We start from the raw sequence: 25,916 nt of genomic DNA, 5'->3' as shown, positions 1-25,916 counted from the left end.
GGGTACCATCAAATCCACATGGCCGTAGATGACCAGGACAAAACCGCGTTTCGGACGCCCGATGGTACATTTTGTTATAAAATGATGCCCTTCGGACTTAAGAATGCAGGGTCCACGTACCAACGCCTGATGGACAAAGAGTTTCATGCCCAAATCTGGAGAAACTTGGAAGTCTATATGGATGATTTGGTCATCAAAAGCCCCGAGCCAGAAGCGATGTTGAAAGACATTGAAGAAACTTTCAACACGCTCAGAAAGATAAACATGAAGCTCAACCCGAGCAAGTGCTCATTTGGGATGGAAGAAGGGAAGTTCTTGGGAGTCATTGTTACTAAAGATGGCTTCAGAGCGAACCCTGAAAAGATCGAAGCCATTGTTAAAATGGAATCACCTACCACCATCAAACAGGCTCAGACACTGAATGGACGACTAGTCGCACTTAATCGCTTTTTGGCAAACCATGCAGATAAGTCGTTTCCTTTCGTGTCAACATTAAGAAACTGCTTAAAGAAAACGCACTTCCGCTGGACACCAGAAGCGGAAGCAGCTTTTCAGGAGATTCGGTCACGCCTGATCGAACTCCCAACACTTACAGCACCACAAGCGGGAGAGGAGTTAATCCTATACCTTTCCGCAACAGATAGAGCAACCGGGGCAGTACTGCTAACAGAACGAAAAGGCATCCAGATGCCAATCTATTATGTTAGCCGTGTACTAACAGACGTAGAAACCCGGTACTCTACCCTCGAAAAATTAGTCTTAGCACTTATACACGCTTCACGCAGGTTAAGACGATATTTCCAGGGCCACCCAATCACCACTCTCACCAACTTCAAACTCTCAAACGTTCTAGGCAAACCCGAATTATCGGGACGTCTAGCCAAATGGGCAATTGAATTGGGAGAATATGCAATTAAGTACAAGCCAAGACCAGCCATAAAAGGCCAGGTCCTGGCCGATTTTATTGCAGAAGTCCCCGCTACGCGGGAGAAAGAGTGCCAGGAGGAGGCTCAACCCTCCCCAGCACAGGACATCAACGATATCTGGCGACTCTATACTGATGGAGCAGCCAACAACGAGGGTTCAGGCGCAGGGTTAAAATTAACCAACCCAGCGGGCCAAGAATATACTTACGCTATTCGGTTGGATTTCCCAAGTACGAATAACGAAGCCGAATACGAAGCATTCTTGGCCGGATTGAGAATTGCGCGTAAAATGGGAGTGAAAAACTTGGAAGCCCACGTGGATTCCATGCTGGTGGCCAACCAAATAAATGGGACGTACACGGCTGTGAACGACATAATGGCCCTGTACCTCGCCCAGGCAAAAACCCTTATGCGTGATTTTAATGATTGTAAAGTCATACACGTTAAGCGCAGCGAAAACAAATCTGCGGATGCGTTAAGCAAGCTTGCATCACTAGCCTTCACCCACTTGGGAAAGGACATCCGCATTGAACTCCTCGAAGCACCATCAGTCCCGCACAAGGAAATTTGTGTCATCCAAACCGGTACAGAAACGTGGATGACACCAATAATAAATTACCTTACAGCAGGAACACTACCAGAATCAAAAACACAGGCAAGAAAACTACGCTGTAAAGCACTAAATTATCAACTCATCAATGACAACCTTTACAGACGTAACTTTCTTGGCCCACTTTTAAGATGCGTGGACAACCAAGATGCTGACTACCTCTTAAGGGAAGTACACGAGGGCATCTGTGGAGTTCACGCAGGTCCCCGCGCTGTTGTGGCTAAGCTGAACAATGCGGGATACTTTTGGCCGGGGATGCATATGGATGCACTGGCATACACTAGAAAATGCAGGTCTTGCCAGCTTTACGCACCCAACACGCATCGCCCGAAGAACGAACTTGTTCCAGTCACTTCTTCGTGGCCATTTCAGAAGTGGGCCATCGATGTGACAGGCCCATTTCCCACAGCAGCAGGAAATGTTCAGTTCCTAGTGGTAGCCATCGATTACTTCACCAAGTGGATAGAAGCAAAACCTTTAGCCCAAACAACCGCAAAACATATCAAAAAATTTATTTGGGAATTTATTATTTGTCGTTTTGGACTTCCACAGAATCTGGTGAGCCATAACGGCACCAACTTTGCTGACAAGAAGCTACAGCAGTGGCTGAAAGAACTTCAAATCACCCACACCTTTACCTCAGTGGCACACCCGCAAGGTAATGGTGAGGTGGAAAGAGCAAACAAGAGCATCGTCGATGGCATAAAGAAAAGACTCTTGAAACACAGATCCGGCTGGGTGGACGAGCTCCCGCACGTCCTTTGGGCAAACAGAACGCTGAAAAAGGCCAGTACGGGGGAAACCCCGTTCAGTCTCACTTATGGCACTGAAGCCATGGTCCCAGTCGAAATTGGTTTACCCTCACCAAGGGTCTTGATCCAGCCAGAAGACAATGATGCGGAAAGACGGTTAGACCTTATGCTAACCGAGGAACGCAGAGACTTAGCCGCAGTGCATGAAGAAAATTACAAACGACAAATGCAAAAGTACTACAACACGCGGGTAAAACTCTGCAATTTCAATGAAGGAGACTACATACTGCGTAACAACGAGGCTTCAAACCAAGAGCGCCCAGGAAAGCTGGCCCCGGTCTGGGAGGGGCCATACATTATCAAAGAAGTCCTGGGAAAAGGCGCATACCGGCTTGAAAGGCTCGATGGCACTCCTATCCCAAGAACATGGAATGGAGCTCAATTACGCAAATGTTATATGTAGATCAATTCCAAACTTGTAAAGAAAAGGCCTAGAGCCACTTCTAATGGAAATGATTCTCCTTACACAATGTGTTGATAGCCTTACCTTTAACTTATGAACTTCCCATGTGCCGGTATTCACCGCACCAATGCGTGAAGAAGTAAGTAGTTGCGTGTGGAAGGCGGCAAAACCCGCATAAACACAACGCTAAAAATGTAAAAAAGTTCTAAGGAAAACCTACACGCAGGTCAGTGGTAAGTAAAGTTTAGCCATCCTTGTAAGTGCAAGTGACGGTCTTACCCGCACAATCACAAGCAAGGAAGCAAAACTTCAACCTATCATCTACCACGTTCAAAGGTTAACTTATTCTGAACACTTAGAAAATTTCAAGGAAAAGATGAGGAAAACTTCCACGCAGGATAAATGTAAGTTTAGCCATCCTACTAAGTGCAAGTGACGGTCCTACCCGCACAATCATGAAAGAGGAAGCAAAAATAAACTTATAATTTACCACGTCAAAAAGTTAACTTATCTAAGTACTAAAGAAATTGCTAAGTGTAAACATGCGTAAAATAAACAAAGGACAAACACATTCTTTATTTCATCAACTTGAATATTACAAACATTGCTGGGTATATACCCGCATACAAAAGAAGTACAAGAGCAAATATCTACGCTAGTGGTGGAAAGGGATCTTTTGGATCATGCTTCAGGACCACTCCCACTTGGACCCGCACCATCGGCAGAGGGTGACGGTTCAAGGAAAGCTCTAAGGACAGCAAGCCCATCATCAGCAGCAGCAATTTCATTCACCTTCTCCACCACCGGATGCGGGAAGGCAGCATACTGGTTCACTGCTTGGTCATAAATAGTTTCGGTATCCGCATTATACAAAGGGAAGTTGGAAGGCGGGACGCCTTTCTCAGCAAACCCTAGACCAAGCAGGAAGCCGGTCCGTTCCCCATCCTCATGAGAAGCGTTGAGGGCTGCGCTCATAGCATCGTCGTAAGATGTCTCTGAAAAGACCCGATGCACAACCTACAAAAAATGTACAAGTATAAGAACTTCTATCCTACAAAGGAAAGCGTGACGACATAAAGCTAAAATACCTGAGGCAACGCTTCTCGAAGAAGCCATTCCTTGACAACCAGAGCTTGGGTGCAGGCGCGTTCAGCTTCGTTCTTATTAAGATTGGCGAGAAGCACATCCTTTGCAGCGGCCTCTTCAACGCCCTTAAGCTTCCGCTCGGTGTGCGCAAGCACACCCCTCTGGTCCAGGATTTCTTGAAGCTTCTTCGCATCCTCCATAGCCAAGGCATCATGAGCCTGTTGAAGAGCCTCTAACTTAGCTTTAAGTTCTTCATTCTCCAGGCGGAGAGGCTCAGCAACAGCTTCAGCCTTGGTGGCCCTCTCGGTCGCGTTCCTCGCAGTCTCCTTAGCTAGCCGAAGCTGTTCGTTAACAGCTTGGGCAGCCTTGGAGCGGGCCTCGAGTCGCGCTTGAACCTCAACCTCGAGGGCCTTGAAGGCCTTCTCCTTCTCCGCAGATGCTGCGGTTAGTTTTTGGTTCTCCTCCCGGAGAGCACGCGCCTGAGATACTTCTTTAACGCGAGCTGCTTTCAACTTGTCGTTTTCACGACAAAGCAGCTCGACGCGTGGCTGCATCCGGGCCAGGAGAACCCGAAGCTCGTTGGTTAGCCTACCCTCCTGGTAGCTAACCATGGTTTCCCCCAACGCACCATGGGGAGCAGCGTGGCGAGCCCAGTCCACGCACTCCACAGGTGTGCGAAGGGTTGTTCCTCGGCGAATGTTCCATCTTGGAACATACACTTCATTGGAATCCGACACTGCAAAAGAAACAAAGCAGTTAGGAAAAGATGATAAAAATTGCATAAAGGACAAAAGAACCCTACGCACCTGTAGGGTCGATCACAGGCCGATAGCCACCGAACCCATCACCTGAACCTAAGGGAAATCCATCCAAAAGGTCAGGCAGATGGGAAGGTAACAAAGATCGGCGAGAAGCCCCGCGCGTACCTGAAGGTCCAGCCGTCGAGGCCGATGGCGGAGGCGGCATGGTTTCCGCCGCAGTCGATGGCGGAGGCATGGTGTCCGCCGCGGACGCCGCCGAGGAATCAGCAGCAACAGTAACCGCCGGCTCGGTGAACGATGCTGTAAAAATTGCACTCACCGCCGGCGGTGACGTCATCTCGGCTGGAACAGTTGGCTCAAAGGATTGAGCAACTGGACCAGCGGAAGCAGGCGAAGGTGCCTGGGTCGACGCCTCAGGTAGGCTGACCGAGCCTACCGTCATTGGCGGAGAGGTACTCCCCTGCGCTCCACCCTGGAATGCGTCAACATCCACGCCTGCAGAAAGAAGACAAGTGTTAATAAATTTATGAAGTATGATAAATCTACAAAAAGAAGAATGTTCATACTTACGGGTTTTCTTGAGCCTGAACGTACGGACGGGCGGGGATGAACCCGATGGAGCCGGTCTCTTGATGCCGGTCACCGTCGTCGTCGGTTCTCCGGAGGTAACAGTCGTAGCCTCCGGAGCAATGGTCTTCTCACCACCGGGGTTCCCCGCCACCTCTTCATTATCTGACTCGGTGTCAGATAGAAGCACCGGATCAGCTGTGGAGGCCACCTTCTCCTTCCCTTTCCCGCCGGCAGCCTTCTTCTTCCGCACTAGCGGAGGACCATCTGCGGATTCCTCAGAAGAAGACAGGATGTAAGGAATTCCAGCAGCGGGTACAGCATTGAGGGGTTGAGGATAGAATATCGCCTTACCTGGCCGCCGGTGGCTCAGGATCTCTTAGCCCGGCGGATAGACCTCCACAAACCGATCCGCCATTTGTTCCAGGATGGGAAACTCGTTCTCGTCTAGAGCACGAGTACCCATCCGCGCGGGACCGTCAGCTTCCCGCGGGTACAGGAGCGACTCCAAGTTGTTCCCCTCTGAAAGAAAATAAACAGTTAGAAGATAAACTCGTATAAGCAAAGAGAAACGGAGCATACCGTAAGGGATAGAGTTCGAACCGTATTCGAGGACGATTGGAACCTTTTGCGCGTCAGCCTCTTTCCACACTCGGCTCATCCCCAACATCACCATCCCGGACTCCGGAAACCGGAAAACCGGAGATTGGACCCGGGATATCTTTGCAAACCATTCCGCCTCCTGGTAGTTTGTGGCGTGGTGGCTCGGAATGGCTTGGCCATTTTTAAACTTCATGGCAATGGGGACGGCGCGAGCAGAAATGTAGAAGAACTCCCGCTTCCACGATCGGAGACTGCGCTCTGTCGCGCAAATCTTCAAACCCTTGATTCGGGTTGTCAGGGTGTACCACCCCTGGATGCACCTCCAAGTATAGAAGGTCATCAGGCGGTCCACGTAGGGCTCAACACCCAATATCCGGCACACCCACTCGAAGTGGCGAATCTTCGCGATCGCCATTGGGTGCAGCTCGGTCAGATGAACACCGTGCCTTTCGAGGACACGGTAAACAAACTTTGTCAATGGGAACCTAAGGTTCCCATAAACAAAGAATGCAGCATATACCCCGATCTTGCCACTGGGGGCATCGTACACGGTCTGATGGGGTTCAGGAAACTCAGGCTCGAGAGGATCGAGCATGAACTTCCTAACAACATACCGGTACTGATCGCCGGGCAGAGCACACTGGCACTCACCAGCAGTACTCTTGTCATCGGCCGAAGACTCAAGATCACGAGAAGACATTGTGCAGAAAAAAGAAAGCGATTTCGGGAAAATGCTAGCCTGAAAAGGGGAGTATTTGCCGGAAATCGCTAAAGAAGAAGAAGAGAAGGGTGAAAGTGTGGATTGCAAACAGCCATCTCCCCCTTTATATACTAATCGCAATTAATGCGATGAATTTAATGCGGAGGAGAGAGAAATCGAAGGTGCAATGAAACTATGACACGTGGCATAAAGCAGGCTGGCAACAACTGGACCAGCGGAAGCTTGCGAGTAGCTTGACTCGTTTGCACCCCTAGTTTTCAGACACATACCTCAAATCCTCCAAAAAGAAAACTTATCTTAAATCTTAATAATATTCATCTTGGTAATGCATGTAAGGTTCAACAGGATCCCTAGAGACAAAAGCTTGACGATTATGAAGGTCTAGACTAATCTAAAAGCATTTCTCAGATTTATTGTATCTTTCTATCTTGTCTTCATCCTATAGAAAGGTCCACATCTTATTAGTTTCTAGTTGCATGATATCGAACAAATTATTAGCAAGGGTTATACTAAACGTACCATCTATTTCTCTCTCGGGTTTAATCTATAAAATTTGTTTCATCTTGGTAGTGCATGTAATTGTTATCATTCAAAAAAAATGATCATGTCCTATTTCCTATACATCAAATAAAATGATCATACTTGTTACACATGCCTCCTAAATGTTGCTAAAGTAATTTAAAGTGAAACTTTATGTTTCATATGTGGAGAGTAATTAGGTATTGATAATGATGGGATCCTTTTCTCAATAATATAATGTGTTTATGATATGGATAACATTATGGAAGATTATTGTTGTCATTTAAAAAAAATGGTCATATTCTATCTCATATACACCAAATTAAATTTTAAAACATTCTTTTAGAAGAAATCACAAATATATATATGATTATGTTAGGACGGTGTCTATATCGGTAATATTGTTTGATTTTTTGCGATACGACTAGCAATGTGATACGAGTAAGTAATGATATAGACATAATTCCGATGCAATAAATATGAAAGGGTCAGCAATAGGAGAAATATTCCGCTCACAATAATATTGAAGCCCTAATTGCGCATGTATATGCATTTGTCCTTACAAAAATATCTTTTAAACAAAGTACTAAACACATGTTAAATGTCTCAAAGTTAAAAGCAAATATCTACAACATTTGATGATCAAACTTTGACCTAAATAACACTAATAATTGGCCCAAGTTGGTGGGAAGTGGTAGATGACTTGTTTTGCTCCATTGGGTTTGGAGCAGCAAGAGTAAGTTCTAAATCAAGAGTACCACTTGTAGAAGCATGAACTTGATTTAGAGAACTGAAATGTACAAGAGAAAGATTGTCATTGTAATCTTGATGTTCATCAAATGAGCTTGTTTGACTCATACCACAATTGTTTTCTTGATTTTGTAGTGCATACTTGATGTTGTTGCCTCTCACCTATGACAAACAAGAAAGTAACTTTTCACTTATTCATTAAGAAATAAACATGGGTTATGTGGAATTTTTATCCAACCCCCCACCCCCCAAAATTTTGGACTTCGGCTTCCTGCATTACAGGGTTGTACCTTGTGCTAAAGTTTTAAACTTCCCCGAATGCGTTGCATGGTTCAATAAAGCAACGGATAACGTATTTGGTGGTACAACCCTTCTAGCATGAAGTGAAGCATTGCAATGTATGACCATGCAATAATACCTACCATGTCAAAGAGGCTGGACCGATGTTTCTTGTTGGCAAGACTCGTGAGCCGGAGGAAGTACTTTTGAGCATGACTTGCAACTTGTGTAGGCGTCCTTGTTATCACAAAGTTTATTGAAATTCCTCTCCAATCACCTTTTCCTAGCTTCTCAAGTCCAGCTAGAAATCGTCGGTGTTCATCTATAGACCAAGGAAGACCTAAAAAATTACCAATTCCAATATGTTATAATTGAAAACACGCATATCCAGCCAAATAATATATATAGTAACATAGCATAGCATAACATATATAAGAACTTTTACTAGCCATTTCATACTTTGATTAGTCATAAATGATTTAAACAATTATTTAAGCCTACCTTTTTTCCTTTCTTGAGCTCGAGTAATGATGTCGTTTGAAAGATAACTATCCGACATGTTCTTGTCAGTTAGGTCATTGAGGGAGAGCCGAGAGGAAGATAAAGAAGAAGATGATGAATTTGAAGTTGAAGTCGATAGGGATAAGGAAGACGACAAACAATCTATGCTAAGACATTTCTTCATGGACATAGAATGTGGTGAGTCAAGTTGAACTCCAAATAGCCTTAGACCACCTCCTCCGCTTGCCAAAAGCGTGTTATTGACATTGCATCTATAGTAACTAGTGCAAGTTCTTGAATTGTGGCCTCTGTTTCCACAATGTGAGCATTTTCTCAACATTTTTGTTCAAATTTTTGCATAAACAAAGAAGCAAAGTATGTTTCACCCAAAAAAAACACACTTTGAGATAGAGAGAATTAGAGGTGTTAGGTTTGGAACTAAGGGAAACAAAGATGATGATATATGTGTGGTGGGAGGTATGGTTTTAAGCAAACAATGGATGCAAAGCTAAAGAATAATTAAGTGGATGTATATTCCCTTTTACCATTTGGGTACTTTCCCAAATAAAATGGATAAAGTTATATACTTATATTATTAGAATCACTTATCTTCATGTATATTTTTGTCTTGTTGGTTTGGGTAGCATCTTTTAATGAATTCCAGGATAATCATGTTTTATACTTTTATATCAAATGTTTATTACGCATATTCGAGTTTGTTTAAGAAAAATAAATTGTGTTGTACCCGTATGGTTGTATTACTATACGAGTTAGCAGATCGATGAGTTTGTTTTTCCTTTCACGTGATAGGCCGGATTCAACATTTTGCAAAATAATACTATACAATTCTACAAACCCAAGTTGTATAATGATGTAACTTGAACAAATAACAAAATAAATAAATAAATTGTTGTACTTGTTTTATAATAAAGTTGGCTGTTTCTTTGATTAAAATGATATTTTTCATGAATCTATAACTTTCAATACGATATATAATTTACCAAAGATGAAGTGTTTGGTAGGAAATTGATACATATATGATTAGTTTTTAACTTATTTATACGGGAAAAATTTAATATATTTCGTCTATTCCAAAGATGAGCTAGGGCATGTTGTTCTGTTATGTTGATAACAAAATAAAAATACTTAAAAAAGGATTTAAAACATTATTAAACGACTTTTACATTTTATATGTCAACTTACACACCATATTCAATTATTCAACCATTGGATCTTTTATATATATTTTTAATTTTCTAAAGTAAGTTTCACAAGATTGGTCTAGACTCATCTCTTCAAGATTAGAGGTCAGCAGAATCAACCAATTAGGTTGGATTGGATCTTATATAAAGATTAAAATGTGTTTATTCTATTATTGTTATTATTATTATTTTTTGAAGAATCTTATCAGATCTAAATTACAATACATGTTTAATTCATAAAACATTGTCTAGTGGTATTCTCTCATGAAACATTGCCTAATGATTTAATTATGTTTTTTCATAACCCAATTCATGTATTATTTGATTTATTTAGGATCTGATGTACTAACTCAAACAAGCTTAAATCAGTCTATACGCTTAGAACCAGCGATTACCATCATCAAACCATACTTTCAGAAACCGAATAGTTAAACCAAATAACAATGAAAATCTAGAAACATAAACATTCGTTTCGACGTGTGTCACATGTCAACATGTTTATGATTCAAACCTGTTTAAACTCATCTCAAAACCTTATCATTTTCAACTCATATCATGAATTGTGAGAACCACTTTAAACTATTCAAATCATTTTTATAATCTAATACACAAATATAGTTGACATATCATATCATTTCTCTCTTTGATTAGCATGTGTGGGGCCACTTGCATTTTCAAATAATTTCCCCAATCATTCAGGTGCATATAGCAATTTATATTCATACATACAAAAATATCACTTCATTGGCTGATCTATTTGAAATCATCTGGCAATTGGCATTACTATAAGAAGGAATATTTTTCAACACCATATTTGTGTAGTGGCCGACTAATATGGGAGACGTATGGAATTTTAGGGCGAGAACACCGCCCCCCCCCCCCCCCGCGCCAATATTGGGGCTATTTGTTGGGGGGGGGGGGCGAGGAATATTTGTCGTCAGTGTATGTTATATTTTTATATGTGTGTGAGATATATATGTATATGTATATTGGGCTACAACACCATTACACCCCTAAAACAAAACTCCACACTTTGCTGATTGGACGTCGCATGGCACAAAACGCCCCATTTTGTAGCCCCTCCATTACACACAGCCTAATAAACCTTCCTTGTCTATGTTTTTATGTGACAATATTTCATATTCTTTTGAGATATCTTGATATCTAAAATACACACACACACACATATATATATAGAGGACCGTTCAATATAGAACTAATTCAAAATAGGAAAATATAGGAACCGAAGGAAAACTTGTATATAGTTTATTGTGTGTGGAAGACAATCACCAATGCAATTGGATAGGGAAAAAATCCATAAAACCGTCTTATTTATCACATTTAAAACAATAGGTATAAATGTCAATATGATTCTTATAGTTCTCTACTAATATCACATTTAAAATATATATTATTGTTCCAAGTGTCCATACTATATAATAATTCTCACCCTAAATCATATTGACCAAACAACATAGTCTCCACTAAGGTTGGCATAATATAAGAACGACATACAATAATAATATAGCAACTTGCAAATTATTGTCTATGCATACGAATACTACAATGCGTGCATCAAGTACAACCCAGAAAATAGATAACTTCATGTTCATGAGCCTATATCCGAAAACCAAAATAGGATATGAAACTCAAATATCACGGATATTGATCCAACACAAGGATTTTAGAGTGTTTGGATGTGACAATTGTGACTTGAAGAATCAAATCTAGATCATATAAGCAAATATATAAACACTCAAAAACAATTATCTGCTTATGAAAACCGCAATAAGTAGCTAAGGTGTTTAAGCTTTATCTTAGCAATCCCAATTTTCAAACACTCACCTAAAGCAAAGGATATATTAATAGGTTTGTAGTAAGTTTTGCAAAAATCCCGACTAGGCGCTGATTGACCCCCGATTAATCGCTAGTCCCCACTTCACTGATTAATTTTTGGCTAATCAGGCAATTAATCGGTCAACGGTAAAATCCGGCCAAAATCAAGATTAATCGGACTTAATCCGCTTTCACAGATGAGGTTCTGGCCAAAATCCACGGTTTCCAACGAGATTCTAGCCAATTTCCGGCCAAAATGTGTTTCTGTATGTGTAAAACTGAAAATTATACATTAAAATCTAATCCGATTAATTCTGATTAATCGCTAGTCCCCACCCCACAGCCCGACTAGCGATTTTTACAACACTGGTTTGTACTCATCTCAATATTAGTATTATTTCAACTTCTCAGTGGATTCTCCTTATAGGGCTATTTTTATCCTAATATGTTATTTAATATGAAAAGGTCAACAGTCTTTTAGCATTAATATTATCATAACATAAAAACCATTTACTAATAGTATGAGTTTTCATGCATATCAGTTGTGGAAAAGCACTAATACTATATCACTATGATCAAATCTAAATGCTTTTTAAATACAAAAGCACTATATCACTAAAATCTAAATGCTTTTTAAATACAAAAGCACTATATCACTAGTATCTATCAAAAAGTCTAAACAAGTACAAAAGAGAGGTTTCAGTACTAAATCAAATTAGATCCTTGTGTAGTTGTAGACATGAATATGATATACTATAATAATCAAGCAATCTAGTACCATTTAACAACCAAACATATCTTTATGAGAAAATCTTCAGAATAATCAAACATGCTTCAGAATGGTACTTAACTTTGTAGGCATGATATACACGAAATTATTTCGTGTATCTTCAATAAGCCCGAGTATCATCATACATGCCTTGGAATGTACAAACCTTGGCCGACTTTTTACCCTTTTCTATTTTTGTTTATATGTGAAAAGTTTGTGTCTACATTATTTTCTTATAAAATATCATGCTTGTACATTGCAAGACCTTTTACGATACACAAAACGTAGACACATGGAACTATTTTGCGTATCACATGGCTAACATGCTTAATGATGTTTAATTTACCAAAAAAAATGTTCATTTTTGTGATTTTGTCTATGTTTATTAATTCTTAATGCACTAAAAAGGTCATTAAAGTAAATCATTAGATCATAGGTTATTAGCACCAAATTGCATGTAAAAAAATAATAAGGTAACATTTAACGAAAATCTTGGTAAGTTGTCTAGATGAACCAGAAATACTTACCAGTTACTTATCATTTCATAGAACAAAACTTTTCCGTCTGCGTATATCTTTCTAAAATTCATCAACATCTTGACAACGCAGCCTCAAATTTAACAAAGTTGAAGCAAAATCTGTTAACTTGTGACTGGTGACAGTAATTTATGCACATGAAGACCACCGACTTGAGATAAATAGAGTTGTTAACGGTAAAAGACATCTGCAAGACACTGGAAAATAGAGTTGTTAACGGTAAGAATTAGTTTCTAATGTTTGGATACAGCGAAACAGATAATTTGATCATCAGTTGCAACAAAACTTACCACAAAATTATAGAGATACAAACACATATACACTACAGTAAACTAAAACTCCAAGATCTGAATTTGCAAATTCCACGACGGTCTTCTTTAAGCGATTCACGTATTGATTGCACCAACGAAAGCACAGCAGGGACACGTGACAAGTCTTCATGACATTCCTAACATCATTCATATCATCTTTTTCTTAAGTAATTTAACAGACATCAACGATACTTGACAAAAGTTTCAAAATAAATAAACAAATAAATAAATAAATCATATTACCACATCAGCAAGACGGTCTTCAATGCCTCCAACGATAACATCAGTAGGCATGAATATCTTCCGGTAAGCAGTTCTCAAGCTCCTGATCTATATTAAAAATAATCAGATTATTAGCGAAATAATATAACTTATGTTATGATATTAACAAACAACTAACCTCAGTAACTGAGAACCCGCCTCTTCTAAGACCTTCTAGATTCAAACCACGAAGCTCTGCTCGGTCTCCAGCCACCATTGTGTACTTGGGGACATCTTGTGAAACCTTATTATGTTGCACCAATAAAAAAATCAGATTTCATATATAAAAAATATTCAATTTGGTTTCGTAAAAAAGCAATTTGATATAATATAACAAAGAATCTTACCACGGAACCGCCACCAATGAAACAGTAAGAACCAATATTGCAGAACTGGTGAACAACAATGGCCCCAGCAGTGTGTGCATGGTCCTACAAGAATACTTGTAAAACCAAACTTTGACTTGACCACATACAAAAATTCTGAGCCAAAATAACCGAACCCAAACAAAAACAGACGATTCTATTGTATGTTTATGTGAAAACCGAACTTTCAATTTTGTTTCGGTTTTTCATGTAATTAAAACCAAAAAACCGAACCAAACCAAATTTATGGATTTTCATTTATTATTTTGAATGTTAAGTAAGTTATAAGAATTTAATAAATAGTTTAACCCAATAATTTAGGGCAAAATGTATTATAACCGATTAATAATAAACTAACAAAAAGATCTAGGTCCAAATTCATTATTTTGTGCCAACTTTTCCATGCCCAAAACTTTCAAGCCCAAATTGTTAAAAAAAAAAAACTGAAATAACCGAAAAGAATGATTTTCAAAAATACAAAAACGGAATTTCATTTTTGGTTCGGTTGACATGGAAACTTTTTGACATCTTCTCCATGAAATTTGTGTAACCAGTGAAGTAACCAAAACTATTTTAATAAAGAAATGTATAAAAGGTTTTAAGAAATAGAAGAACACTTTGGGTCTCTTTCCCATTTGACAAGTTCCAGTTGTAACTACTGGTTTGACCCACTAGATATAAACTGATCAAAGGACTAACCTCCACCAATACATGGCCTGCTAAGAGGGTGCTGTTTGCAAAAAAGTTGTTGCTACCCACTTTGCAATCATGGGCTTTATGACAAGATCCCATGATAAGATTGTTATCACCAATAACCTAAATTATAAAATTCTTCAGTTAACTTTTTTTCAGTGGTAAAAGGAGTTTTTAGTCAAGTTAATGAATACCAAAAGGGGAAAAACATTCACATACTGTTTTGTCACAAGGTTTTGAAGATCGATGAATAGAAACATGTTCTCTAATCTCATTATTATCGCCAACTTGAAGAAAACATTCTACCAGCCTGAAAACTATCGCAACTAAGTGTCCATACAAATAGGAAAAACTGGATAAAGATTGATTCAAGATGATCTACAATTCAAAAACCTTATACTTCATATCTTGACATTTGATGCCAACAACAGCATGATGACCAATAACATTGTTGCAACCGATGATTGTCTTTCCGGGAATGTTATCTCCAACAACCGCCCCACTGTTTGTCAATAGCATACAAGTAAGAATCTAGGGTTAGCAATACTGCAATAACAATAACTAAATGATTCGAATTAACCTCATCAAGATGCATTTATCTCCCAATTTTGTGTTTCCGAAAACATGACTTCCGGGATGTAGTTTGCAATCATTTCCCAACACTACTGATGATCCCACAGTGCAAAAGGGTCCAATAGATACACCCTGCAAACTAAATGAGTTGTATCATTATATAATTTACTAGACAACTTATGAGAAGCAGATCCAAAAGTTAGCAAACTCTTATATGGACCAACTCAAAAAGGACCAAAACTTAAAAAGGGCATAACTTGAGTTACGAGTGAAATTATGGGCCCGTAACCGATCAATGGAAAGGACTCGACGAGCCGGACCTTGTGGCAAACAACTGTAGGTGGTTGGCCTAGCTGACCTGTCAGGCCCAAACTTCATCATTTCAGCCCTCAATTCCACGAGGAAATATTTTTACCCAAATTACGCAACATTAAAACCTATGTGATTTAGGCTTTTTATATTTAATGTATAATTTCATTTTTCCATTTTTATTAATATATCAAATACATATTTATATTAATGATTTTTATACATAAAAGTAAGATAAAAATAACTAAGAAACATAAATTATGTATATATAACAATTATAATAAAAATATATATAAAGAATAGTTAAAAATGTTTATAAAATAATTAATAAAGAAAAACAAGTCAATCTTGAGCCAATCTCGATCTTAATAAAACGTCACACGAGCCAAGCTCAGGCTGGGCTAGTTTTCACTTGTAATATAAATCAACAAAAGTGATCGGTAGGGGAGCAAACGAGACAAGCTGCTTGCGAGCTACTCAAGCTTGGAACGATAAAAAGCTCGTAACAAGCCGAGCTTTTTCGAGTTCTAGCCGAGTGGAGCCCGGTCCACAGAGAAAGCTTGTTTAGTTATCGTCTTATCGAGCCCGAACTCAAGCCTTGTTTGGGAAGCTCGTTGAGCCTTACCGAGCCTTGTGTACTTTTAAGTTTGACCTCTTTTGGACTTCTATGTATTAATGTCACACTGCACATATGAGCTCGAGCCAAGCTTAGACTAATTTAAGTTTTTTTTTCTCAAATATATAAAAATAGTTATAAACGTATATAAATCAAGTAATAAATAATAAACAATCCGACTTTAAAAAAAACAACTCAAAACGAGCCGAGCTCAGCCCTAGGCGAGCTCGGTCTCGGCTAAGCTCGTTTGCACCCCTAAGCTCGAATGCTTGAGCCCAAGCCTCATATAACGCTTGTTAAGTTATTGAACCCGATCTCAAGCCTTGTATGGGAAGCTTGTTTAAGCTCGTTGAGCCTTACCGAGCCAAGCATAGACTAGTTTAAGGTTTTTCTCAAATATATAAAAATAATTAAAAAGGTATATAATTTAAATAACTAATAATATACAATCCGAGCTCGAGCTTTAGAAAAACAACTCGAAACGAGCTGAGCTCGAGCTCTCGTAAGTCAAAACGAACCTAGCCCGAGCCTAGTTTGTATAACATTTCATCAAAATTGTCATCAGTAAGTAAGCAACATATATAACATTTCAATATTTCATAATTAACACCTAATAATCATATACCTGGCCTATAACCGCATTAGGATGAACAACAGACGTAGGATGTATGAAGCTAGGGTTTGTTCCGTCATCATTAACGGCGTTACAAGCATCTGTTAATAAATTACAACAGTTAGTTAACGTAAACATATAGATAATGAGAGAGTGAGCACAGAAGGTGGCTTACGGCTGAGAGTTGAGAGCCGTTGACGGTAAAGTGACCGGAGAAGACCACCGGCGAGCTGCCGCCGGGTTCTGAGGGTTGAAATTGCCATTTTTTTTTTTTTTTTTGAAATTGTGTGACTGTCGACACCCCCGGTCCCTCTCATCCTACGCCCTTGTGTATAACCTTATAAACCGGTCAAATCAATAGGGGTTGATTAGTAGCGTGAAATGGTTTCTTTATTGTTGGGTATCAAAATAGTAGGAGGACTGGATTGTAATAGTTGAATAGTATAGGGTGTCACTGCTTAGTTGTTAACCTGATTGTACTTAAGCAGAAAGAACCCGATCTTATAGGTATCGTTGAATTTTATATTATTCTTCTCCTCTTAGTTTTCTTCTTCTCTTTATCAATCTTGTGCTTGAATACCAAATTGTTTCGTAACATTTATCCCGACCCATTGCTAATCCACTTGAAATGTAAAAAATCGCGAATAATCATATTTTGATTTGGTCAATTAATGTTTGTGTTGCACTCTCAAGTCTCAAATATAAGTTTAACAACATATTGTATAATTTATAGGTATAATATTAAACTAAAAGAATATGATTTCTAAGTTGATCCCATATATAAGTTATGACACGCTTAATCATTTATTGGCTTACAACTTTACTACAACTTGTTAACAAATTTATTCAACTCGTTTTACTTTATTACAATAAGATAACATGTTTTGCAACTCGTTTATGACTCGATTACAATGTGGCAAATACTTGGGTTACAAGTTTTGCGACTAGTATATAATTTCCATCCGTATTGACATGTTTAGATAAATAAACTACATATTCAGATTACATGCTTTTAAGTGTGTCAATGTAAGGATTAATATTCTTTGCACGAATAAAGATATGAGTTATGTTAAGGTTTAACAACTTTAACCCGTAAAAAAACCATAATTAGTGTAAACATTTATATATATTGGTTATGCTTAAAAGAATAAAAAAAATTATTTTATAGTTACAACTTTTTTTATGTAGTTGGCAATAAAAGGTTGCAAATTCAAACTTTATAAATTATAACCTCAGCTTTTTTTACTCGGGTTATCGCTTTGATAGGCTGATCTGGCATTAGTAAGGATGTAAACGAGCCAAGTTTAACCCGAGCTTGCTTAAACTCGAACTCAGCTTATTTCGAGCTCTTTATATCTAAAGCTCGGCTTGAGCTTGGCTCTTTTATTATATACTAACTAGCATTTTACCCGGCGCATTGCGCTGGGGCAGGTTGGTAAAATCCGGGTAATGGTAAAAGCCACGAGTTATCGGTCGCAAGGGTTGAGGCGGTAAGTCGACATGAAATCGTTCGGTTTCAGTCACGTGTGTTATTGTACCGGAACTAAAGCCAAAATAAATAAAAACAAAAAATAATAAAATTTGGGATGGACCAAGTGACGTCGGCCGGTAAAACTCGGTCGTTGGTAAAACCATACTGTTGTCTATCCCGGGCGTTGAGACGGTGAGTCTAAGCAAATTCGCTTGGTTTCTGTCACGTTCGTTACAATATCGGAACAAAAACAAAAACAAAATTGGCATTCGGTCGGTTTTAGCTATGTTTATTACGGTATTGGAACTAAAACAAAACGTAATTGGCTTTCGGTCGGTTTTCGTTAAGTGTTACAGACCGAAACTAAAACAAACCAAAAAAGCCCACTATATGTTCGACCGGTTTTCGTTACGTTTGTTACGGACCGAAATTAAAGCAACTAAAAAGGACCAATAAGGTGCCGCAAAGTTGCACAGTCGGGACTTTGCAGCACCAAACTTTGTAATTGTATTATTAATTGTATTATATAATAATTAGTTTATATACATTATTAATCTGGATGAAAGTGGCAAAAGTAACCAAATCACATGTACGAAAATGGCATGTATTCTAATTATTTTTTTATGTATTTACGATTAAAATTTATTTATAGCATAATATATGCTATTTAGTTATTTAGTTATATCATAACGTTGCATATAATAATAATAATAATCATATTATATATGCAATATAAAAAGTATATAAATAATAGGCTCACGAGTCAGCTGGAGTTCAATAAGAGAACTCATTTAACTCCAGCTTAATTCAGGCTCTCGTTTAACAAAAAAAAATGAGAGAGAATGCGTACTGTAAAGGGGAGAATCTAAAGACCCGTTACATAAAAACTCGTAAACAAGCAACCGTCGACGATCCTCCACACAAAACCCGATCAACATCACAACATTCCTATGTTGTGCACAGCTTAAAACATCAACTTCTGAATAAAACTCATTGTCACCTTGTGAACTAGCCACTTTATGTTGTTTGACCGCAACCATTCGACCATCTTTTAAAACCCCTCGGTGCACGCACCCGAACCCACCTTCGGCTAAAAAGTTAGACCCCGAGAACCCATTTGTAGCCTCTTCGAGCTCAGTAAAAGCAAACTGTCTTGGTGGTTTACCAAAGACTGGAGCTTTGTGCTGACAGATTGAACATAACGAAGGAGGTTCGTGTGGTCGGTGTCTCGTTAATGGGACTAGTTTCGTCTCCGTCTCCATTGACTTTTCGGGCCGGTGGTCAATCTTGGAGAATATCACACGTGGCGCGTTTTTAATAAGTGGCGGACCTACAATGAAAGAAGGCGGGGGCGGGGGGGGGGGGGAGACCCGCCCACCATAAAAAAAAAGTTTAGTGTTATATACTCGTTAAAATCCTAGGAGTGAAAACTAGTCGAGGTTTTCGATATTGAGTCAGACCCGAGCTTCAAATGAATCTCGTTTAGTTATTGAGCTCGAGCTGGAGCCTTGTATGGGAAGCTCATTTAGGCTCACGAGTCGTGCCTTAACGAGCTTTGTATATTTTTAAGTTTGACCTCTTTTGGACTTCTATGTATTAGTTTCACACTGCACAGCTGAGCTCGAGTCGAGCTTTGGCTTGTTTAAGGTACGACACGAGCTCGAACCGAGCTTAGGCTCGTTTAAGGTTTTTTTAGAATATATAAAATAGTTTAAAATGTGTATACGTTAATTAATTAATAAATAAATCTGGCTCGTTTAAGGTACGACACAAGCTCAAACCGAGCTTAGGCTCGTTTAAGGTTTTTCTTAAAATATATAAAATAGTTTAAAATGCGTGTACGTTAATTAATAAATAAATCTGGCTCGTTTAAGGTACGACACGAGCTCGAACCGAGCTTAGGCTCATTTAAGGTTTTTCTCAAAAAAATTTAAAATAGTTTAAAATGTGTATAAGTTAATTAATAAATAAAAAAGCAAGCCAAGCCCGAGCTTTAAAAACAACTCGCAAGCTCGAGCTTTTAAAAAAAAGGCTCGAAACGAGCTTAGGCTCGTTTAAGGTTTTTCTTAAAATATTTAAAATATTTTAAAATGCGTATACGTTAATTAATAAATAAATCTGACTCGTTTAAGGTACGACACGAGCTCGAACTGAGCTTAGGCTCATTTAAGGTTTTTCTCAAAATATTTAAAATAGTTAAAAAAGTTAAAAATGTGTATAAGTAATTAATAAATAAAAAACAAGCCAAGCCCGAGCTTTAAAAACAACTCGCAAGCTCGAGCTTTTAAAAAAAGGGCTCGAGAAAAAAGTACTGTATAGCGATATTCAACCGACCCAAAAATTTCCTACCCTCGTGAAAAAAATTTCTGGGTACTGTCAGTAATCGGATTGACTTGCCCAAACTCGCCAGAGGAACTAAGAACATCGGTATTCGAGGGCGACGAGCTCAAGTTTTCGTTATCGGAATCAGATTCCTCGTCTTTTTGTGTATCCCAAACATGATCCACTACCAAAAATGGGGAACACTCTAGATCTAAACTTGATAATGAAGAGGTGTTGCGGTCATTCGTGGTGAAGGACGAGTGTTCGGGACTACTAGCAGGGGTTACATTTGGGACTTTGGTTGTGTTCCAAATGGTTTCGGTTTGGTTTAGGGAAACTGCAGGAGTTTGTGAACAAGAACTAGTGTTTTCGGGTTCTTTTGTTGGTGATCCGATTAAGTTTAAGCGAAGGACTTTCGGTCGAGTGTTTTTCATCATGACTATGTTGCATTCTAGCTCTTCCATGCATGCTTTCGCCTCTTTTTTCAGGTTCCTGTGACAAGAAGTCAAGAAAACAGGAAACCAAATAAGCGGATTGGGTTAATGTAAAATATATCAACTTTAACTCGGACACATTTTTTCAGTTTGTTTAATTATACGGGTTAAACATATTAAAATGAATGCATCCCGTTTAATGAAGTCGGGTAAACAAGTCAACCTAAATATGACTTGCTTATTGAATATGTTATGAATCACAACTTAAAACCTGATTATTTTCATATAGCGTCACAGATCACGTCTGGAACTGCCATCTTAGTTTTATTAATAAAGTTAATATTGTGATAAATACTAATTATGCTTACATATATACAAGTCAAGCGTGTCGATGGGCGCAAATTATAAATAGGTTGTGACAAATGGGTTAAACATATTGTTTAATTAAACAGGTTAAACAAATTAACCTGAACACCAGCCATTTAACGAAACTAGTTAAACATGTCAGCCCAAATATGACTTATTTATTAAGCATGGTCTGTATGACAAGTCAAATAATATTATGTTCATATCGTATTACAGGTCGTGTCTGGAATTCTCACCCCTAGTTTTGTTAATAAACATATATTATTATTATTATTATTATTATTATTATTATTATGTGTTTATTTTATACAGTTTGTAATAAAGATATGCACTCACCTATCCAAAACAACCCACTGTGTGTGAGTTTTCTTTGCTTCAGCAGCCACCTCTCCACACAGGGTACCAGAAATAACCTTAATCTTCATCTTAACCTATCAAAAAACATCAAACATTATTAATTTTTTTTAAAAAAAATCTCAAAAATAACAAAAAAAAGTAAAAACACTCAACAAGGCTTACTTTGTCAGAATCATATATGTTATGTAACTGAAGCAGCATTTGAGTGCATGATTCAGTGATATCTTCCTTGTGATCCTTAAAATCACCCGAAAGATTTTTCCATTTCCCCGTCGAACAATCGCTGTTGAACTTCGAAAATTTCCATAATTTACGACCTAAACAATTTCAAGAATAGCATTTAGTTCATAGATTTTGGTCAATGTTAAGAAAAAAAAAACTATATATTACGAATAAAGAACTACAAGAACCACATAAACACATGTAACCTGTCGCTTTAAATGTGATACATTATGCAGTTATGTAACACTATATAGAAATGCTCATGCAGTTTCTCTACTTAAAATTTGTTCGGTAATAACCAAAAGACAAAAGGAAATCTTTTGACCCGTCCGCCCATCCGACCTATATATATATATTAAAACCGTAAACACGCATCGTTTTAATTGCAAAATAGTAATATAATTTCTGAACTCAAGCTCACATGCATGGTAGATGAACTCAAGCAGTTAATGCGGAAAAATATCGGATATCGGTTGATCGATATTTGAGTTATCGGTTATCGTGGTGGGATATCGGTGATTTTAGTATCATGCAAAATTTATATATATAGCAGTTTAACACTAACAATTCAGTATACTCTCCTTATCTCCTACTATTACAAAATTATCCTCTGGCAACTTGCAAAACGCTAACAGTTGTAGCAAGTAGGAACTGATTAAGACTCAAAACACTAAAGTTGAAATTTAAAACTTAAAACATTGATATCAGGATATTATTTGTACCGATATTCTGACTGATATTTCGCATGAGAACCGATAGCCGAGAAATTACCGATATTGACTGCATAGATTTCAGCTCAATAAACTTACACTTTTGCAAGATGATAAAAAGAACTTATAAACTCTAATATTAAACAAAAACAAAGATACATATTAATGTGCTTAAAGTTAAAAAATATATTACTTGAATTGGGAGCAGGGATGACCACCAGCAATTTAGCACAATCACCAGGTTGAACCACATGAGTCAAAGCCCAAATCAAAGCATTTCTTGATATTTCTCTTGATGCTTTCACAACAATAAGCACAACTCTCTCTCCTACATCATCTCTATCTCCACCACTCCTTTGCCTTTTCATCATTTCCAAGAAAACCAACAAAAGTTTACCAAAAAAATATTAAAAAAAACACACAGTACACTTTCACTGTGTGCCCCTTAAAACATCAAGATTTGCCCAATTTTTTTTTCCAAAGCTTAAAAATCTAATGACTAGTCGATCCAAGGCAGGTAAGCAGGCAACAAGCTACGTCCAAAATGAACAAACCCCGATTCTTCAAATCATTAAACACCCACCAAAAGATACAATCTTTTTCATCATTTTTCAAGAAAACCAAAAAAATATTAAAAAAACACAGTACCTTTTGACTGTGTGTGCCTTAAAACATCAAGATTTGCCCAAAAAAAATTATCTTTTTTTTTCAAAGCTTAAAAATCTAATAACCAATCGAGGCAGGTAAGCAGACAAGTAGCTTCGCCCGACATGAACAAACCCCACTTCACAATTCTCTTAATTCTTCAAATCACTAAACACACACACCGAAAGATACAATCTTTTTCATCATTTTTCAAGAAAGCTTTTGACTTTCACTATTTATGCAACAAAAAACATCAAGATTTACCAAACAAAAACACACCCACTTTCCAAAAATGTCTTTTTAACCAAACCATCAAACACCCATCAACAAATATTACTTCTTGATTCTAAAAAACACAAAAAGGTCATAACTTTTTACAAAACCAGAGCTAAAAAAGGTATCTTGAAGCCACTTTTTTGTCAAGATTTCACAACAAATGCATGAACAAAAGGCTGCAAACTTTTTAAGGCAATAGAGGCATGTAATTCTGTGTAAAGAAGTATCAGAAAACAGAAATGAGTGAGCAGATATAATAAAGACAAAACCTTTGAAACGGATATGATGTTTAAAGTAGAGACAAGGGTGTCCCACAGTTGTGTAAAATGCCAAAAATAATGAGTCAATGATAGGATAAAATTGGGAGCTTGGTTAATTGTTTACTCTATTTGATTGGTGCATATTTATACACACATTTATTAAGCTACATTACCTAGAAGAACACTTTATGTTATAATTAATGAGAGCATATTCTTTCAGGTATGATGTTAGTTAAGTGAAGTTAAGTCTGATTAGAATAATGAACACCCGTGATTCAAAATTTGAATTATGAGGTCGGGTAGGGTAGTTGGTAAGGTGGAGTAAAAAGGAGTCGCGAGTGAGCCCTTTTTGTTAGACTGTTGGAGAAATGAGCGTAAACAAGTAAAGTTGTTTGTCAGTTATTTGAAATTGGCTAACTAGAAGCTCGAATTAATGTGTCCGAGTCCAAGTTTTAGCCTAAATAAGTTTATTTAATATTATTTAATAAATTATCTTGACTTTCACCTATCGAGCAAATTTAACTTATCGAGCTCTCGTAAGTTAAACGAGTTAGAGCTTGAGATTAGCTCGGCTCGAGTAATTTATGCCCTAGTTGGAGATGGTCTTACCACACAAAAAGTTAAAAATGCTAATATATTAATATTGACAATAATTAATTTGGTGATGGAGATAGAAGAAGGGAATTTTGTCATTTGATGTTATGAACAATCTAATTCCATCGACTAATTTACAAACTAATGGAATTAATTTCAATCATTCACATTTTAATAAAAATAAAATATTTATATATGTGTTCTATAAATAATTTTGGATTTGTGTTGTAATTTGGGAAAGCATCACAACAAACCAAACGACTTTCAAAATTGAGCTAAGAAAAATGAAATATCAATGATTGAAATTGAGTGATTGAAATGACTTATGAGAATTTACCATACCACTACTTGTGTGTGAGTCACTACTCTAAATTAATATCTAATGCATGAGCCATTATGGTTAGTGGTCTTAAACTAGTGTTGGACCATGTCAATATCCGATCAATGATCTTTAATTAGTGCTGAGTAGTGTTTATTTCACATTAAGTTTTGTAATTATTACACATCGTACACACCAAAAACATACCCAAAACGTAGAGAGGATAACACTAATTGATCACACCAACATTTTCTTGTTGCCAAATCAATTATGCAATTTGAATATGTGAGACATTTTTCATATCTTGTGCTTTATTAGTAAAGTCATGACTATGATTTAAATACCATTTTTGGTGAGGGGTGAGCACAAACTCGGTAAGATTCAAAAAACTCGATCCAAATCAGACCCTGTGACATTCGTCAATTTCGGGTCACTTTTGTTATGTAAACCCGACCCGTTTGTAACCCGAACATTTCAAATATATAAAATATTGGATCTTGTCATTTAAAATATATAAAATATATATTTTTTTATATTATGCATTGTTTGACCATTTAAACATACCCATTTTTATGCAAACCATAAAAGAATCTTTATACCCAACCCTTCACTCCTTCCCTATATATACACACCCATCTTCTTCATTTTACTCTTGCTACATCTCCAAAAACTCTCTCAAACTCCATAGATTCAAGGTTGTTATTTCTTATGTATTCTTGAAGTTTTGACTTCTCAAGTCAAACTAACTATAGTCTTTCATTCTAACTTGTTCATCTAACATTACTAACTCTTGAATATGGTGGTACAACATATATATAATACACACCCCTTGTTTCCTTTATTTGTTACTTCACCGACTTTGGTTGGTTAAGTTTCGAATGTCATAAGGCAAGGCTTCATGGAGGACTTCGTGTTCTTGATATATATTTACACACACATAACTTATTATACATATCACTTATGACTAACTTCTAACCCTTTAGTTTGTTCATCTTATTTACAAGTTCCATGGTGTGGGTTTGTATAAGACTAACCTCGGTTTAACCGAAACTAGTCCAAACCGGAAACCGAACTTTTGTTTACTAGTTTTGTTAAAATAGTTGTTTAAACATGTTTATTGCTAGATTTGAGTTTCAAAAATCATTTTTACAAGTTCTTTGATATTAAGCATATTGAATCCATCTATGAACTCGTTGGGAGATGGAAACCGAACTAAACCGAAACTTTTGCTTAAAAGACTTGTAGTTAACTTTTTTTGTTGTAAAATTTAAGTTTTCATCATTTATAAACCAATATACAAGTTCTATGATATTTGGGC

General features: G+C 37.6%; 3 protein-coding genes across 3 annotated transcripts; all 3 read right to left on the bottom strand.

Annotated features, from left to right (window-relative positions):
- Window positions 1–8,022: 8,022 nt before the first annotated feature.
- LOC143582384 (transcription factor KUA1-like) lies at window positions 8,023–9,280 on the bottom strand. The gene is made up of 2 exons (XM_077064967.1): window positions 8,539–9,280; window positions 8,023–8,377 (listed from the first exon to the last, which is right to left on the bottom strand). The coding sequence occupies exons 1-2, from the start codon at window positions 8,876–8,878 to the stop codon at window positions 8,091–8,093; spliced, it is 627 nt and encodes a 208-aa protein (XP_076921082.1). The 5' UTR covers window positions 8,879–9,280; the 3' UTR covers window positions 8,023–8,090.
- Window positions 9,281–13,079: 3,799 nt separating this feature from the next.
- On the bottom strand, window positions 13,080–16,887 carry LOC143582377 (putative acyl-[acyl-carrier-protein]--UDP-N-acetylglucosamine O-acyltransferase, mitochondrial). The gene is made up of 10 exons (XM_077064961.1): window positions 16,798–16,887; window positions 16,635–16,723; window positions 15,092–15,216; window positions 14,894–15,013; window positions 14,731–14,821; window positions 14,518–14,634; window positions 13,801–13,884; window positions 13,593–13,697; window positions 13,436–13,522; window positions 13,080–13,329 (listed from the first exon to the last, which is right to left on the bottom strand). The coding sequence occupies exons 1-10, from the start codon at window positions 16,883–16,885 to the stop codon at window positions 13,204–13,206; spliced, it is 1,032 nt and encodes a 343-aa protein (XP_076921076.1). The 5' UTR covers window positions 16,886–16,887; the 3' UTR covers window positions 13,080–13,203.
- Window positions 16,888–18,884: 1,997 nt separating this feature from the next.
- LOC143582381 (inactive protein kinase SELMODRAFT_444075-like) lies at window positions 18,885–22,959 on the bottom strand. Its single transcript, XM_077064964.1, has 5 exons — window positions 22,698–22,959; window positions 21,735–21,889; window positions 21,552–21,646; window positions 20,442–20,907; window positions 18,885–19,379 (listed from the first exon to the last, which is right to left on the bottom strand). The coding sequence occupies exons 1-5, from the start codon at window positions 22,873–22,875 to the stop codon at window positions 18,885–18,887; spliced, it is 1,389 nt and encodes a 462-aa protein (XP_076921079.1). The 5' UTR covers window positions 22,876–22,959.
- Between the last annotated feature and the right edge of the window lie 2,957 nt (window positions 22,960–25,916).

The sequence above is a fragment of the Bidens hawaiensis genome, unplaced genomic scaffold (genome assembly GCF_021521415.1).
Source record: "Bidens hawaiensis isolate Kalapana, Puna unplaced genomic scaffold, B.hawaiensis_p1.1 tig00031541_1, whole genome shotgun sequence".
In the NCBI taxonomy this organism is placed as follows: Eukaryota; Viridiplantae; Streptophyta; class Magnoliopsida; order Asterales; family Asteraceae; genus Bidens; species Bidens hawaiensis.
The sequence above is the reverse complement of the archived record's forward strand: the minus strand, read 5'-3'. Positions and strand labels throughout refer to the sequence as shown.